This window comes from Mizuhopecten yessoensis, unplaced genomic scaffold (genome assembly GCF_002113885.1).
Source record: "Mizuhopecten yessoensis strain PY_sf001 unplaced genomic scaffold, ASM211388v2 scaffold10797, whole genome shotgun sequence".
Lineage (NCBI taxonomy): Eukaryota > Metazoa > Mollusca > Bivalvia > Pectinida > Pectinidae > Mizuhopecten > Mizuhopecten yessoensis.
The window spans coordinates 2,755,446-2,774,566 of NW_018408726.1; the positions used below are offsets into that span (position 1 = coordinate 2,755,446).

At 34.2% G+C, this 19,121-nt stretch overlaps 1 protein-coding gene across 4 annotated transcripts; it reads right to left on the reverse strand.

The window, feature by feature from the left end:
- Positions 1–3,494: 3,494 nt before the first annotated feature.
- Positions 3,495–11,506, reverse strand: LOC110462523. 4 transcript variants are annotated; one of them, XM_021516505.1, is made up of 7 exons: positions 11,291–11,506; positions 10,586–10,722; positions 9,261–9,378; positions 7,594–7,894; positions 6,124–6,266; positions 5,407–5,503; positions 3,495–5,026 (listed from the first exon to the last, which is right to left on the reverse strand). In XM_021516505.1, exons 1-7 carry the CDS (start codon positions 11,366–11,368, stop codon positions 4,665–4,667), a joined length of 1,236 nt encoding a protein of 411 aa, XP_021372180.1. In that variant the 5' UTR covers positions 11,369–11,506; the 3' UTR covers positions 3,495–4,664. The 4 variants fall into 4 exon arrangements, with proteins under 4 accessions (XP_021372180.1, XP_021372183.1, XP_021372181.1 ...); XM_021516508.1 differs by having other exon boundaries at positions 11,332–11,505; XM_021516506.1 differs by having other exon boundaries at positions 11,227–11,505.
- Positions 11,507–19,121: the final 7,615 nt, after the last annotated feature.

The window sequence follows — 19,121 nt, forward strand, 5'->3', positions numbered from 1 at the left end:
TATATCAATGTGTGATGTAATATATGATTAGTGTTATACTGTCTATCATCATAATTATCACCGTATAATGACTGTAATAGTACCTATTATATCATTGTGTTGTGTTTATAGTACTTTATGGTATGATGCGTGTACTATTATTATTCTCTTATGTGTGTGTCTGTCCATGTGCATGTGTGAGTCACTATGTCAGGGTGTGACCATGATTGTGAATGCATTTTCTTCTCTTTTCAATAGTGTTTTGTTCGTATTTCTGTAACTCTTCGTTTTTGGAGGAAATAAAGGAAATAATAATAATAATAATTATGTAATATTAATGTTTCTTATACCAAATCAATTATCCGGTTAAATCAGCACTCTCCTACTTCAAAACCTGACAGTCAGGGAAATTTTCAAAGACCCACCTTAATACAAGTTTTGGTGACAAGCCATATATGACAACAAAGCCCTGGTATGATTCTAGTAATTCATAGAAACTTGTACATATTCATGTACTTGACCAAGCACTTGAAGTTCAACAACTGTGTGTTTAGATTCATAGGTACATAAAGTACCTGACAAGAACAACACATGACTTATTGTATAAATTCAATGTCATTTAAAGAGTATCAGGCTCCAGACCTTCACAACGGGAAATTTACAAACGAAACCGTTGATCGAGAACATAAAAACGACTTCCTTTTTATCAAATTTCAAATCCGATCTAATTATACCAAATGTGCTATACCTTTATATTTAAAAACAAAGTTTAATATCTGTATTCCTATCATTCCAAAACCTGTCACTAATTCTTGAATTCATTTCCTGAGACGAACGATATTTATAGCCGCTACTTGTCTTAGATTCCGTAGATATTGCAAACGTAGATAGATAGATAGATAGATAGATATATTTATTTGGTAAAACATTGCATCAATACATAAAAGTACATCACATGGACAATACAATACATGTTTTACGATAACACAGTAAAGTCACAGACTTATTTCCACTGTGGTCCCTAACATATAACATAAATACGATCATTTTACAAATACAAGTACAAGTCAATACATACATATATTTATCACTGGGTAATATATTGAGTACAAAATTAACACCACCACCCTATGTTCTGTGTCACATATGGTAATATTCATATAAGTATAAAACACTAACGGTCTCTGTTGCATAAAACGCATTATGTGTTACACATAACTAGTCATAAAATATCTAGAACTCTGCTGTAAAAATGTTTTCACTCTCTTCTTAAAATTCATTTTGTTTGCTATAGACCATATATCAGAAGGTAAAACGTTCCAAATCTGAATCCCGTTGTAAAAGAAAGACTTTGACATCTGACCTTTTGCACATGGCGCTGTAAAGTTTAAAGATGATTTTCTAGTTGCGTATCCATGGCGTTCATTAACTCTCGTAAATTTTTCTGTAATATAACTTGAACAAGTTTCGTGAAATACATTGAACATATGGTTTAGGCCCAATTGCTTTGCTCGGTTTTCAACATTCAAAAGATTCAGATTTGTTAAGACTTTACCATCTATTCTCGTCCTTGGCCCAAAATCGCAAATAAAACGTACATCTCTGTTCTGTGCTACTTGCAACTGTTTTTTTAACCTTTGATTTAAACCATAATACCAGGCTGAGCAGCAGTAGTCAAAATTACATAGCGTCTTTCTTATGTCTAGAGGAAGATTTTTACATTGTCTGTACAAAAAATGTAGACGAGAATTTACTTTCTTTATTATGTTCTCAGCAATGAAGTCTCCTGTCAAAAATTGATCAATATCAACGCCAAGGTAGCACACTTTTTCTGAAGCTTTTATTGTTTGGCCATTTACATTTATTTCGAAGTTGTCAACTTTTTTTTTAGTTTTTTTGTCTAGTACCGAACAATATACATTCCGTCTTGCCAAGATGTAAGGATAAATATGAATTATGAAACTCTTGCTGATTAAGTTGCGTGAATTTTTAATTTATCCATCCGTATTTTAATACTTATGTGCATAGTTCTTGTTCTATGTTGTACCGAAAACAAGTACCGTTACTGTAAATAAAAAATATATATAAAAAGAACGTAGTGAAGAATAAAAGGTGAGTTTGTTTTTTTAGGAAGAGTGGGTTATCAGGGGATCGTGATTTATTAAATAGGTTAAAATAGAACGGTAAAGGGGTTCCAGCAGCTGATAAAACATCAAGATATTTTCAGCGTATCAAAACCTAAGATCGCGTCATATATCGTACATTTGTAGCTATTTATATATTTCTGGACAACAAGAAAGGAATGTTAACAACGGTAACCTTAGACAATTATTAACCGTTTCCTTGCCTCTCGGTTTGGCAAATTTTCTCTTCCACTCCTTCGTAAGAAGAGGGTCAGTCTAATAAACTAGAGGTAACGGGTTCGATCCCTAGCGAAGGCAATGAACAAAATAATGACGTTCGTTACTTTGGCGCCACCGTGGTACTCGGGCAATATTGTGAAAGCGTTGCTCTCGCAAGCACCACTGAGACCTCTGGCAAATAGTAGGGGGGTATATCATCCTAGTAAATTAGTAGTCTGCAGACTTGTCAGGGGGGAATTTCTCTTTAGCTCATTCAGTAGAGCGTAAGACTAGTATATCAGAGGCCACTGGCTCGATTCTTAAATACTGAAATATAATGGCCTTTGCTACACAACACTGCTAAGAAATCGATGAGAATCATTGTTGATACTTCGAGAAGATACATGTATCTGATAAGTTAGACAACGGTAACGACAACTTGTGTTTGTCCTCCTTAACACTTTCATAACATAACATTTCAGATAGAATATATGTGTAAATGTTGTTATCCTGTTAACATAAATAAACAGTTCCCCTGATGAATCTCTAAAGAGGTGAAAGCGCTAGGGAGGTATTAAGAAACTCATGTCATTTGTTTATATATATATATATTTCATTTTTTTAAACATATTTTTGTGTTCAGTGCTTTTATTGCTTTTATTGCTTTTAAACAATAATAATACAAAAATAGTTTTTAATGTGCGTTTTACGTTTAATATATTTTAACAATGAACAAACTCAAAAACAACAACACGTAAACATTATTCCTCCAACAACCACTATATACTTATTCAATTTCGACTCATTGGATATAAAACTGCTCAGAGTTGGTAAACATTTTTGTTTACCAACTAGTGAGTAAAACTATGAACGTTATTTCATTGGTCAATCTTGTTATTAAGAAGTGAAGGGAAAATATTTTTCGACATCATCTACTATTGTGACGTCATAAATTATGGCTCTTGTTTTCTGATTAGAAACTGTATTCGAAAGAGAGACATGGGGCTTTCCAGATAAAATATCTGAACATTGTGGAAGAAAAATATCCCAAAAATGGTTGATGGTCATGCTTCTCTAACTCTCGTTTGTTGACTTTCAAATTTTGGAACCTCGGTTAATTTATTTATTTATCTATTTATTTTTTGCTTTTTTTTTTGTTTTTTTTGTTTTGTTTTTTGTTGCCTAAACCTAATGTTTAATTGAAATTTGAAAATTAGCTTACTCGAGTTAAATAAACAACAGCTACTACATCTTATCACTGTAACCCATATATTAACAACATGTTATGAACCTAGGTATCATTAATAAACATCAGTTAGCACATCCAAACAATGAAAATGTACACAATATGTAATGACCCTAGGTAACATAAATAAACAACAGTTAGCACATCCAAACAATGAAAATGTACACAATGTGTAATGACCCTAGGTAACATAAATAAATAACAGTTAGCACATCCAATCAATGAATATGTACACAATATGTAATGACCCTAGGTATCATACATAACAATACGTTAATGCCACGTAGAGAAGATGGAAACTATTGCCCATAAATAGATAGTGCGAATAAATTGTGGATTTCTTATATTTTTCGACGATGTGATGATTGCTCGATAATTCCTTTTTCGTAACATTTAAATTTGCGCACTAAGCGTTGAGTTGTTTGCGTTTTAAAGAATCATGCCAACAATTGTTTAATAAATATCATCGGGAAAAGATACGGAAAGGTGAGCTGTTGAAATCACGTGAAGAAGAAATCCGGATTTGTCATGATATGTAAATGTGAAATATCCTCTTGAAATATACATGGATTGAAAGTTACGAGTTAAGTTTATAAATAATACATATAAAAAAACGTATGGAATGTAACTTAAATGCCCATTTCTGGTTGGTCAAAATGACGATACACACTTAATGTTTAATTTTGATATCTTGGCAAAAAAGGAATACATATCTACAGCTTTGCTTGCTACAAACAACGTTCGTTTTTCTTTCAAATATCATTTTAGATAAATGCTGATACCTTTTTTTTCGTCATAATGTCAAAACAGCGCGGAACTATTTTTATAGTTTATAGGGTTTATTCAATGCGCAGGTAGTTTCGTTTAATAAACACGCACTGCGAGACAAAAAAGAATGAACATTGCAACGGATAACGTAGATCTACCATGCCATCACCTTTAACATCAGTTGAAAAGAAGTCAATCAGATGTATCAACGAGGTCGATTTCCTTTAGCAAGGTTACAATTATACAAATTACTAACACACCAAAAATATAATAAATTTAAAAAGTCATGTATATATATATATATATATATATATATATATACGAACATGTCAATTTGTTGGACCTTCTGTGTCTGCCCTACTCGCTATGTCTGTTGAAGGTATTGTGGGATAACTGCTTATAGATTCGTTTCTGTCCGAACGAGATTTGTGATGTTTGAAGAAGCCGAAACACTTGGAACAACAACCAGTTGTTCCTTCGGCGGCTTCAAACTCGTCTATGTGTGCACTGAACCTCGGTGATGTGTCGTTCGGCGAATAAAGGAGATTCGAAGTGGAAGACGTTTTAACTGATATCACTCGGAAGAGAGTAGACGCAGGAACAAATCTAAGAGTTGTGCCGAAGTCTCCTCGAGGATTGTACGGCTTAATATCCACTTTGTTTTGTTGGGGAATATACTGGAGGTAAACATCTGGAATAGTTAAATTCATAAAACAATAAGTTGTTCAGGGAAATTTTAAAAAAGTGTATAAATACATCAGGAAATTTAAAAATTGGAATTTCAACTAATAGAAAATTTACAGTCGTCTTTATTCCCCGCTCGTTGTGATTGAAAAAGAACCAATAGTTGTTAATTGCGAACCTAGTTTCAAAATAACTCAAAAGATTATTAATTCAGAGTATTCAGAACAGTCTTTCTATGCATTATGTATATACATTAAATGATAATACATGCTTTGGGACTTTTTCATTCTTTTTTGTTTTTCCAAACTCAATATTAAAAAAATATCTAACATAAACTGGAAAGTTAATGTAAAATTGTCGTGGAACAATCGATTACATTCAACTTACTTTTGAACAAAAGGCACTCGAATCCAGTTCCGAACCGTCCGTCAGACTTCACCCGACGTTTGAACACAGCTAGATGATCGTCAGTGTCATCGTCACTCTAACAAAAGTACATACATATGTATATGTGTTATGTTAGCAATATAAAGAGAAGAACTTTGGGATAACGAGTATAATATATGTTAAATTATATATCTACAAGTATTTGTTTTAAAATCAGGAATGAAAAACTAATAATAATTTATTTTGATAATTTCTCTATTATTGATTTGTTATTTGGTGCATAATTGATGGTGCTACAATGCGATGTTATCAACGTATTATTCACACAAAAAGTAGTAACTTTTCAATGCGACATTAAATATCACAGAATGATGAAGGAATCAGTTTTCATTGAACTTGTCTCTAAACATGACCAACTAAACTTTTCAACACAACCATAACAAATCGAATTCTTCTTTTTCATTACAAAATATTAAGTGCACTCAAATACTTAAATCTAACTGAAGCTATCTGGTATTTCTAAAGTTAATCTATGATTGTGAAACTATTTTTGTTTGTTGGCATGGCCTTAATTCAAATTGGTCGAACAGTACTCCTGTTGCTACAAACAAAGCTAAAACATTTTCATTTGTTAAAATTCAACTCGAATAACAATAAAGATGTAATCAGTAGCCATATACAGATTGACCCCGGAATGTATAACAAGTGATTTCGTACCAGTTCCATTCCGAGTTCCCCATCACTGCCCTCTACCGTTTTGACCCAGAAGGATTTCCAACGAATCTTACAGCATATGACGACTTTGGAACGTCGAAGGGCCTTTGAGTAAGCTGCTACCATTGGCTCCAAATGGAATGTAACTGCAAAGAAGCATTTCACAAGTTGACAATTGCATGTGATCTTATGTTTATGTATTTAATCGTGAAAAAAGAGATCTAAACTAATGTTCTGAAAGAGTATGCATCTTCAACTCCGTCAATTATATCCGCCATATACATCTTGGTCAAATTCAAGTCATGTGACCTCCTTAAAGCTAAATTGGGGGTCATGACAACGGAAAAGACACACTTATGAAAAAAAATTTAATCTTCATGTCACAGAAAGAAATAGTCCACTTCCCGATGAGACGATGATGTCGACCATGAAACTTTGCCCTATTTCTTCTTCAACACGCATCTTTGAAAATCACATGTTCTAATGTTGTGCGTCAGTGGTCGATTTCTATCACGAAAGTAGAGATATTCGACGAGTTTATTTATTAATTCTGAATACCTCTGATAATATCTCAATGAGGGCGGGCATAAACATTCTTAGGTTATATATATCTTAAAGAGGATGATATACCAACTCTTCTCAAAAAACGTATTTTAATTGGTGAATATTTGTCGTACCGGCTTGGCATAGACATTATCTGCTTGTTCATATATACTTAGATTATAATCGCTCAGTCTCGTATGATGAAGTTTTACGTTTATTACTATTCATAGATTAGTTATTGGATTATTGAACCTTTCCTCAATGCAGTATATAATCATAAGCAATACATATATACACCATATCTTTATAATTAGAATATGGAAATCATTAATGGATCCACATGGTAGCTGATGTCGACAACAGTAACATACTTAATCTTACTCAAAACCTAGGGTTTTTCTGTCTTTATCCCTGAGATTGGAATGCTAAATTTTCTCCGACACATAATCATTGTATAAGTTCCTTGCAAGCTATTATTTAACATCATTTGACTGTGAAGGTTACGTCATTCAACTGATTTAAATGTGATCTCTATCTCCAACAGACTCTAATTGGCCATAACAAATGTATCGCTAATATCTAATGTCATTTTAGTTCTCATATATTAATATTGAACAGTAAAGAGGAAACATCTATGTACCTTCGGTTGCTTATCAAAATTCAGCATTTATACCTTTTTTGAAATACGAAAAGAAAGTGGTTCGTTATAAAAACAACTACAACAATCAAAGTTTTGGTAATAGAACATTAGGAATTCTAAGTGATTACATTCATTTTTGGTCCTGAAAATATATGATAATGATTTCCAACGGACGAAACTAAAGAAGTCAGAATTGTACGTATCTGAAATACCCACCTTGGTACACCCATTTGAACATAGGTTTCCAAAATAAAATGCTATCACATTTAAGCTTGACTTCATTAACTTACAATCGTCCATGTTGTCTGTACCCAAATTGTCTCCCACGATGCCACCATTCCGGACCGTCAGGTATTTGCTATTGTTTGTTTGAATGAACACTTGTTGTACTCCGCCACGCTTCGTTTTCACCCACTGTACCCTCCGCTTTTGATGCCGCTGCCTTTGTGGTCTTGGGAATCGTACACGTGTCCACCTAGCATGTTCATTGGTTCTTATGGAAATCATGTCTGTCACGATGGCAACCTCCACGTCAAGCTCCTCTGTTTCTCCTGCTGCTCCATTCTCCAAATCCTCTGTTCGTTTTATCGTCTACAATTTTTAGAGACAAAACCAGGTTAACGATGTTTAATATGGTATAGAATTAACTATTGTTCGCTGATTCCTGTGTTTTTATTTTAGTCATTATCCGATGTAACCTCTGTATATTAACAATTAAGGATTTATGAACCTTTTCACTGACCTCAGCAAGGTAAGTGGTTTGTATTGTAGTCAAACGGACAAAGTTCTGCATGTACTATATACAATATTAAATAAATAAAATGACGAGGGAACTGTATAGTTTAGATAACCATTGACTAATATTGGGGGGCAATAAGTGCAAAACCTCCTATCTTTTACTTCTATTCAAAACCTACAAGTCAGATATTGATGAAACATAGTGGTAATCATAAGCCAGAGTGTTGGAATCAGAATCTATACTCAAGATGTGTCTGACCCAAAGGTGCTGGAGGCAGGCCATTCGACGTAACAGAGTACAAACCATTAAACAACTTCTGCTTTGAAACTTACTAGTAGATTTCAATTCTGATACTTTCCTTTACTCAGTTAACCATTAAGGTCCTTCTGGGGTCTTGTTTTGTTGACCAAACAGAACCTTTCGCCAAGTGATTATGATCTTACAACACATATTGCTATTTTCGCAAAATACAACAAAAACAACTAAAACAACTAAAACAACAAAAACAACTAAAACAACTACCTTACCAACCTGACCAAAATATCATATCTTTCCTTCATATCTAAGTATCTTAACCAAGGTATGTTGCTTAACCTAGTGAATATTTCATCGTTTTGTCAGATTAAAGTACCATTCAGTCCCACCCCCTTGTAACACTTTTTAATATTTACTGACCAAATGGACGTGCCAATGCTGCAGGACAGACGCCATACAGTGAAGAACACGCCATGCAAGTGAAATGGAATATCATGACATTGACATTCTGGACTCGTTTTTATAGATTTGAGGTTAATATGAGCGCATACATCCAATTAACAAAACAAATGTCCAACATCTTTACATGGATTCATAGACAAAGATCTGTTCGCAAATAAAACCATATCGATACCAAACAAAGTGATTTACAAACATATGTAAATATAGGCCTTAATCTCGGCTTTACCTTTCAAGATTATGTACATATTATGTTTTGACAATGGTAAAACGTAAATATATCACGAAATACGTAATTTTATAATTTGAGTACGGTTAATTATTGGTGTATATGTCTGTATATGTCGTTAATGTGACACTCATTTTTATATAAACTGTATATTATATACTCACACATGAACAATACTATTTCATTGTTAATCGTCTTTGATCTACTTGAGTCTAAACAGGTACATGTACATATATCTGTTTTATATTCTGTTTCATGCTTAAAAAAAATCTTACCACATTCTTAACTCGCTGTTCACTTGCGTCCGTTTCAAAAGAGAAGAGTCCTTGTATATTTTCAACGGTGAAGTCGTTAATAAGCTCACTGTCTAATGCCACGAGCTCATCGCCAGGTCTGAAACAACACAACCAAACCAGGGTTATTTGATACGCAAACAATATACATACAGTAAATAACCTGGTGGAATTTGATCAGACGACGTAAGATACGTATCAAGTTATATACCTGGGTAAAGACCATCTGAACCATAACAAGGTACACACACGACAGAGGAATAACTTGCATGTTTGGTTAGTATCACAAGGACCTTAAGCCATTGACTTGTATTGACAATATGCCATTAAGCTGTCAATGTTTTGCATGGCTAGGTCTACCTGTACACGCTAGCATTGTCATTATGAAGGTAGGATTTAAACGTGGGCTTCCTACATGTATACAGATCATAAGTACAACAGTATCGTCTGCCAGAGTTAAAACACATAGGAAGGATTATATTGCGATGTTCTTTCATTATACGTATGTTACTAACGGACGTATTACCACCATGTTTATCTTAAAGGTGCTGCAGTGGACGGCTTTTACTTGTGTTGTGAAAATTCGAAGTCAAATAAAGGGAAGTGTTTTTTTATTTCAACTAGCTACAGTTTGACAAAATGGCCGACATTAGGGATTTTGATTGGAGGATTTACACATCAAAATTGTTTCATGTATCACACACGTGGTATGTTTTTCAATCATTTTTATGTCAACCATCTAGGAAAACAAGTTGGAATGCTTCATAAAATCGAAATCAACGTTTTAACATATTTTGAATCATGACACTATTGATAATTTCCGACAACTATATTTGGAAATGATCCATTGAAAATTTCCATCGCGATAATACACAACGGTTGACTAAAAACTGTGTTAACACGCAGATACACTAGTGAACAAATGGTTCAAATTACAGCGAACATTCCACGAACAATTATTTCTTGTGATTTATACTACATTAGAAAGAGCGTATTCTAAAGTATAGTATACAATACTCAGCGAATAGTGCTCAATACATTGTACAATGTATTTAAAGCATATCTTATACTCAGAATTCGGTTACCTAGACACAATGTATCCCCTAGATATCAATGTATCTTCTATGCCTATACACACGATTTGATTTTAATGCAATGTAAGGGATGATTTCATAAATCATGAATTATATCGAAAGTTATCATGACGTTAGGTCGCATGATTTTTTTTTAAGTGAAACGATCAAAACGAAATTTTATTCTAAACATGATAGAACGTGCAGCAGCTATGGAATACGATATATTTTTACCTGAAAACTGAGGTCTGTGTGGTGTGGACTTCATGTATATAAATCTTCCCATCTTTGTCTTGTGGGTTTATTTTGACCATCATGTACGTGGAGTGCCTCACGCCTTCATTAATGATGTGTAACGGGATGTCTATGAACTAGAATAAAAAAAAAATTAAAAAAAAAAAAAAAAATTAATTAAAAACAAAAGTGAGAGGAAAATGTTCGGTTAATTGTTCGTTTGTCAATTATTTACAATTACATGTTTATCGCAAATTTAAAACGGGATAGCAATGTCATATTCTTTCTGTAAAAAGAACCCTAAAATTTTAGTGTGTAAATGTGAAGTGTGATGGTATCGAACATTTATAAGTAAATTATTTTTATATTACCATCGAACCTTATGTAAACAAGGAACTTCATTCAATAAAATATAAACGTATAAAGCGTCAAACCTAGCTATTACAAACTCGAGAAGTCTGAACCATGCTCAGATAAAATAACAAAATGATCGGTTCAAAATCAATAAAATATTTAAAGTCAAACTGAGCTTAAAATATCGGAGTTTGCATATTTAGACCACAGATCATGACAGAATAGATACTGTTAAGTTAAGTTAAATCAAACAGATACTGACTAATCAACAAATTAATCTTACTTACGGATCTCCGGACTTTTCTTCTCGGTGGGTGGATGAAGTGGGTTTTAATTTTAGAACATACTTACCTCTTCAGTCACTCTATATAGATTAGAACGCCTTATCATACCTTCCAGCTCACCGCGAATCTGTTGTATCACAAACATTTTCTGAAATCCTTCTCCGTGTTAAAATTCTCTCCTTGACGTTTGCAGCCGGAAGCTTCATGTTGTTACAGTGAACGGTGTAACGTTTATTATGATAACGGGAAGAATATTTATATACCTTGAATGATGTCCTACTCCTATAAATAAAACGAAAATTTATGGTCAATTTATAGAACAATTTATAGAACAAGGTTGTTTTGGGATAATATCCTTACTTAGCTCCTTTGTCATCAGGGTATTTCATGAAATATAAATAGACATGATAACATGCTTACACAGAGGTCACAGCGGATTCTCCATTCCTTCAATTAGCACCCGACTTCATACTGGATTTCCCGCTTCTATATTTAGATGTATTATTCGCCCCAATCATCATCCATGTTTCTAATTTAATCGTTATCTATGTTAAATGTATGTTTATCGTCAGAAACAGTTTCATTGTACTTACCTTGTGTTTGGAAAAAATAAATATGCATGCCAAATGTTGAACGTTTAACAATAACAAGCATTCTTTATATTAGAAATAGCTAACTAAATGTAAGAAATGTCTTATAAAATAGCGACACATACATGTACTGTACGACACGTCTACCAGACTTTACAAACAATAGCTCATCTACGTCAATATCAAGTAGTTTTCTTGATAATTGTTGCGAATAATATATATAAATGCAGAATAAAAAATAGCATTCATCTGTACCTATCTTCGTCAATGAATCAAGGTATAGACCTGGAATAGTGTAATTATAAACATCGGTAATGTACGCACTACTATGGTGATTTCAGTGGTTACTCAAAATAAAAGAATCAATTATATAGACAATACTACAAATATGTGTTCATCCGACTCCTAAGATAGCACGTAAGAACATGGCTTTAAACTGTGTTGAATTCAATCTATTCGTGCAAAAATCGAAATCGAGTGCAGCCTGAAAAGTCAGGGAAGCAAATTTATTTTGAAACAGGACGAACAATTGAAGGTTGTCCGCCACACAGACAAATGTGGTCTTTCATCAGTTATTCAAAAACACTTCAATGTATTTTCATACATTTTCCCAAACCATTCAACCAAATACTAACATCAAAAGTATGGTGTATGTAGGTGTCTGTTGTGACACTTTTTTCATTTCGAAATTCCTCTGCTTAAAGTTTTTAATTAATATTTCTATAAAGAAAATACATTGACGGAGAAATTCATTGAAATGTCTTCACTTTGTTAATTGCTGTTTTAGGAATGACTTTTCAACAACAACAACAACAACAACAATAAACATATTACGATTTTAAAGCTTGTTTTTGTATAAGACAATGAGTACTTAACTTTTCACTCGGATTACAATAGTGCTTTATTTTCTGAAACTGTATCAATTTACATGAAATCGTTACACTTATACTTATAATTATTTACAGGTAATTGGATTTCCTGTTCTAGTTATTTGTGTCTTCTTACATCAACACTATAAATAACGGTTCTATGTATAGGGTCAACGTAAAAACCATCATACACAAAGCATTCATGCGACGCTGGAAAAACACACAATGTTAACTCAATGGACACACACACTTACATTAGGTATTGCTGATTGCTAATAATACTGGAATTTGTATGTTTAACGTTCTGATTATTGCATCATGTTCTCATAAAAGGAAGAAAAAGTTATAGTATTTGGAGGGTCCCAAACATGTTCCTTTCATTAGAAATCATATGTACCAATGGAAATATTCACATCTTGTCATTTTGCTTTCTTGGTGTTCTTGATAACTCGATTTGCATATGGCCTTTTTTAAAAAAATCGGTTGTCTTTTACTATTTATACATTTTGTCTTTGCAAATTTATCCTTTGTTTCTTCATCATCTTTCAATATTTTATCTAGTTCAACCTCATTTTTATTTCGCGGATTATGAGTTAATGCAAATGGAAAAAATATCCTGATTTTGTATTTCTCTCTCCCTCTGCTTTAATAGTGTTGTTCAATCCGGTTCCACAGTCTTTGCTATTCCATCCACTATTATCCCACAAAGCAGTCTTTATCATGACGATTATTCATAACGTTTCCTCTCTTACAATGGTGACGACTCTTTTCGCTTAGTTATTGGTGATAGCAAGTTAAGTGTGACCGGTGGCAAGTTCACGAGAATGGCTGTAGCCTAGGAGCTAGAATTTATTAATAAATTAATGAAAATAATAGGTTAAAAACGAATGACATGAAGTGCCAGATCGCCGTGCTTTATATATCATTGTCGACTATTTCAGGAATAATCAACGTATGTGCATGTATTATCGTTGGTTATAAAATGTTTGAAAAGAAAAATTAACGAAGGCCGCTTGCGGCCTGAATTTATTACTTTCCCAACATTTTCGAATTTCGAATTAATAATTTAACCGTGTGTACAAATATATGTTGATAATATATCTTCTACAAAAGAAACTATCACAAACGTTTTTTCGTGTCTACCTCAGTGTCGATACGCCTTTGATAAATAAAGTGACCTTTATAATCTTATCATATAAATTGGGCTGTTCTTTTGCGCACGCTAACCTATGTCACGTGATGCCTATATTTCCATATTTCACAAGCTACGCGTTTTTATCATTTCTGTCCCTGTGAACAGTTGATCCATTTGTCTATTTAATCTGGATTATTTGGAAAGTATTCTTTGTTTCAATTTTCAGTCGCCATTCGGTCGACTGACGATAACCAATAAAACACTAACGTAATGCTTTATGCCAGATGTATATTTCAATCACTCAAATCCACCAATATATCGACAGCGCAAACCAACAAATGAAATCAGTATTTGACAGATTTACAAACACTATTTCAAGTCATCTTCGCGGTTAGTTCAGCGGAACATTAATACCATGAACTTGACAGGTTTGAAGCCGATCTAGAAGTAAAATAGACATCTTTGTTAGTCTGCAAGCAAATCTTCAAATATATAAAAAAAATCGGGTCCAGGGACTTGGTAACTTGTAAAGATATATTTGAACCGTAGCTAAGCAGTTCAGAGTAATTTTGCACGGGTTAGGGGTTTAGATAAAATGTCGGTAAAGATTCAACCCCTAATGATAATGTATATGAGAAAGAAGGAAAGCTCTCAACGTCGGAAAATCAATCCCCCTAACGTTCTTTCATAAAAATCGGATAGCTGTTTGATATACAAAGAAATGCTTAATAACGTTTGAAAGATTGAACATTTTACTTTTAAAAACCTAGTCACCACCTGATTTCTTGTACCCAGTCTGAGAACACATCCACCGGACAGCGACATATTATATTAGTACTTTATTGTGTTTTTACTTTATCACTTTTTACGACTGCATGTCTGCAATGGTTTCAATGTGTTACTACCAATAGTACTTTAGTCTGCTACCCGATAACTCTTTATAACTGATTGGATTGCTATGCAAACATGCTGGAATTGAGTTGCACTAGGCAATCTTAAAAAACAAAACAATTAACAAATATTTTGTACAAATTGTACTTAATCGTATATCTAGTTTATTTTGCTTTGAATATCACATGTACTCATAATATTCAAACGAGAATGATTTCTATTAGTATTATCGAGAAATTGTTACTAAATTCACTATATCTGTTATCACAAAAAATTGTAACTTTGTAACGTTGAAAAAGGTTTCATGGCCGCCTTTTCCTTCTCGCTGCTTATTTACATATGTTTTGGAACACTTTAAACATGATTTTCTATTACCTCAAGTTCAAAAGGTTAATCTTTGATGAACAGTATAACAATATGGTGCACTTAAAGATCTCCTTCCGGTGGCTTTATTCCTTGACAAAATCAGTTCTTTACATTTCATGTGATTGCTTCAAGTGCCGAGGTGTTTAGCTCAACAGGTTTGTTATCATCAGCCCCTAATGTTAGCCGGTGTTCAGCTCTACAGGTTTGTTATCATCAGTCCCTACGGTTAGCTGTTGTTCAGCTCTACAGGTTTGTTATCATCAGTTCCTAAGGTTAGCCGGTGTTCAGCTCTATAGGTTTGTTATCATCAGTCCCTTAGGTTAGCCGATGTTCAACTCTGCATGTTTGTTATCATCAGTCGCTAAGGATAGCCGGTGTTCAGCTCTACAGGTTTGTTATCTCCAGTCCCTAAGGTTAGCCGGTGTTCAGCTCTACAGGTTTGTTATCTTCAGTCCCTAAGGTTAGCCGGTGTTCAGCTCTACAGGTTTGTTATCTTCAGTCCCTAAGGTTAGCCGGTGTTCAGCTCTACAGGTTTGTTATCATCAGTCCCTAAGGTTAGCCGGTGTTCAGCTCTACAGGTTTGTTATCATCAGTCCCTAAGGTTAGCCGGTGTTCAGCTCTACAAACAGGTTATCATAAGTCCCTAAGCTTAGCACGTGTTCAGCTCTACAGGTTTGTAATAAGATCAATCCACAAAGTAGTTTTTTTTTTAGATATATACATTTTAATCTTTAATGTTCATGATTCATGTTTAACAATAATTTAGCCAAAGATTTTAGCGAACTGCATCAATTTTGACTGCAGTCAATTTAGTTATAAATTATATAAACATTAGTAGCGCTATTCCAAACGCAGCAATCAGATCTATGTTTACTGGTACGTGTACGTTGTGATCAAATAAGGCATGTTAGGATTATGTCTTCTGTTCCTGAAACTAGGAATAATCTTAGATAATAGAAACAATTGGTTCATAATAATCGTAAAAAACATCACAAAATGTTGAGATTTCAGCAGAGATCTGCTCATTTGAAACATAAGATATTTCAAAATTCAATCGGTTTTCCGGTTTGGATATGGTATTTACGCTTATTGGTGACGTCAGAGTGTTCTAAAAATAGCATATTGGAAACCCAACCAGATCTTTTAAAATACTTAGATATTTGTCCTTTGATATAACCTTTAATGATTGTAGTCACAATCTACATTTATAAAAAGGGGATATAGTTGTGATTTCGTGATCCATTTTAGGTGCTGTCAACTATCAGAGGAGAGCTCTCCTGGGGGAAAATGTAATAACAGCATAACGGATTATTTTATAGATTAAAGACGAAAAGCATTTTAGTGTGTGATTTGTAATGAAACACGCCAATTTCTCTTAATATGCGTAGCGGCCCGCAGTCACACTATCATCATTCTTGTAACGTGATCCTTTGTTCGGATCCTCCATTAGTTGAAGAAATTGTCCGATTATTTTTTTAATTTGCAAGCTTGCTCTTTTGTTGCGAGCTTGCTCTTTTGTTGCAAGCTTGCTCTTCTGCCTGCTGATAATAACCTCAGTGACAAATGGTGTTTTTGTAAATGCCTAATTTATGGTATATAATTGTACGAGTGAGACCAAATAATTTCCTGTCACTATTTGGCTCGTTAGAGTACACTTAACACTCAAATACACAAACAATGTACATAATTTGATCTAATCATTGATGGTTGTCGAATAATAATGCGGTATATATAGCATTCCTAATGCTATCTCGTAAATATTATTCATGACACTTGTTTGTTTAATTGTTTGTTTGTGTTTCACGTCCTATTACAAATGTACCAGCTATGGTCATTTAAGGACGAGCCAGGTTTGTGTGGTGGAGGAAGCCTGAGTTCCGGGAGAAAACCCACCGACTTACGGCCAGTACCTGGCGACTGTCCCACGTAGGCCTCGAACCCTCGACCCAGTGGTGGACGGCTAGTGGTAGCAGAATGTCAGACGCCTTTAGCCACTTGGCCAACGACTTCCGAGAAAGGTACAAAGATGAAGCAATATATTTATGTTTCATAAAAACGGACTGTACGTTTACCGTTAGCTATAAGCTTCCCTCAGATCGATGTTAACGCTACACTTCGTAGAGGCACAATCTACTGTATATGAAGACACATGTTATAAAGGAGGTCGGGATTTGTATATACCATCAGCCAGATTCAATTCAATATAGAGCTTTAATATATTTCAAAGAATGTATATATATATGCCTACACTATCACAATCATGGATACTGTCATGCATGCAAATATATAACGCAGTCATATATATACATCAATGGACGCTTATATGCCCCATTAATAACACATACTATTTAATGGTAGAAAACATGTGTATGAAAAACATGTTTTATTTCAATTTTAAGAGTAAGAAGTCATGTGCGCAAATTTAATGAATTTATTTACATAAGTATTACTTAATTTAGGATGCATGCGTATGCATAAGATGTACTGATTTACTTTAAAAGATAAAACACATGTATACGGATTAGTGTAACACAGCAGCCGTTAACACACGTAACAGTGGATAATAGTAATGTGTATTCATAGTGGTTAATCGACAATCTCATTACAACGTCAAGTACATGTACAGGTGGTTACAACATCTCATCTACGTATGGTAATACTTCACGTTGTGTCTCTGACTTCGAGCTAAGTAACTAGGCATGTGCCAAACCATGGCCACACTCCCCATACTCTGTCTCCCTGAACCTGCGTCCAAATTGACCTGTCCCTTCTCATGGCCAATTCCCCGACCCCATGAATATGGGATGCACCCCGTTAAACACGTTTTCCAGTACATATGTTACATCATTGCCTACATCCATCATCTGTCCTTATACCTATACACCTGTCATCATAAACATTTGGTATATACCTATGTCACTACAATTACTCTAAGTATCACATGTACCCTTTAGGCTACGGTTACCTGACACATTACTGACTCCTACTACAACATGACTTATAATCCAAAGATATGTATGAATCTAACATAAATTAATCACATTAATTAATTAAATTAACCATTTGGTAAACCCATTTTGTCACATGAGCTGTAATAGTGTTGTTCAATCCGGTTCCACAGTCTTTGCTATTCCATCCACTATTATACCACAAGGCAGTCTTTAGCATGACGATTATTCATAACGTTTCCTCTCTTACAATGGTGACGACTCTTTTCGCTTAGTTATTGGTGATAGCAAGTTAAGTATGACCGGTGGCAAGTTCATGACAATGTTCGCAACACGATTTCTCATCCCTGCACGATTTCTCATCCGGTTGAGAAATCGTGTTAGGAGTAGGCATATTACCCGTTGCCATGAGTACGAACACCGATTTTTATTTTGGGGGATTGTGGTATATAAAGGCTTGTTTATTTAGAAACTACTTCGCAAACTTCAAACTTTTTCAAACATCAAACTTGTTCGAACTTCAATTCTTAGCTTCCCATGATCTTGTATAAACGGTTGGTTTGCCTCTTTTGGTGCAGAGGGGCGGGGCTTAAAAGGGAAATTGAGATTTAAATCTTTAAAATCCTTCTCCTTATGTACCATTTAAGGGATTTATCTGAATTTGGCCTGGAGTATCCTAGGGCAAAGGGGTCTGCATTTTGTATAAGTGATGGGTGTGGCCCCTTTGGGTGCAGAGTTGCGGGGCTCAATAGGGGAAATTTAGGTTTAATTCTTTATTGTACTTTTTCTTCTGTACCATTGGAGGGATTGTTTGTAATAAGAATAATTTCTCATGGTTGCTTTATTATCCAGATGAGCGATACAGGCCCTCTGGCCCTGTTGTTTTATTTTATCTCAACACCTTTGACTAACAATGACTATACAAAGATATGTAACATACACAGATTTAATGTATAAGCATGCGTGGTTTATTAGAGGTGTACTGCAGTTACATATAATGTAATACATATAGTCACTAATGATATTGTTCTGATTTATGGACCGCTATAAAAGCAGTTTAGTTGAATATTTTTAATCGTTTTCTTGAATATGGGGGGGG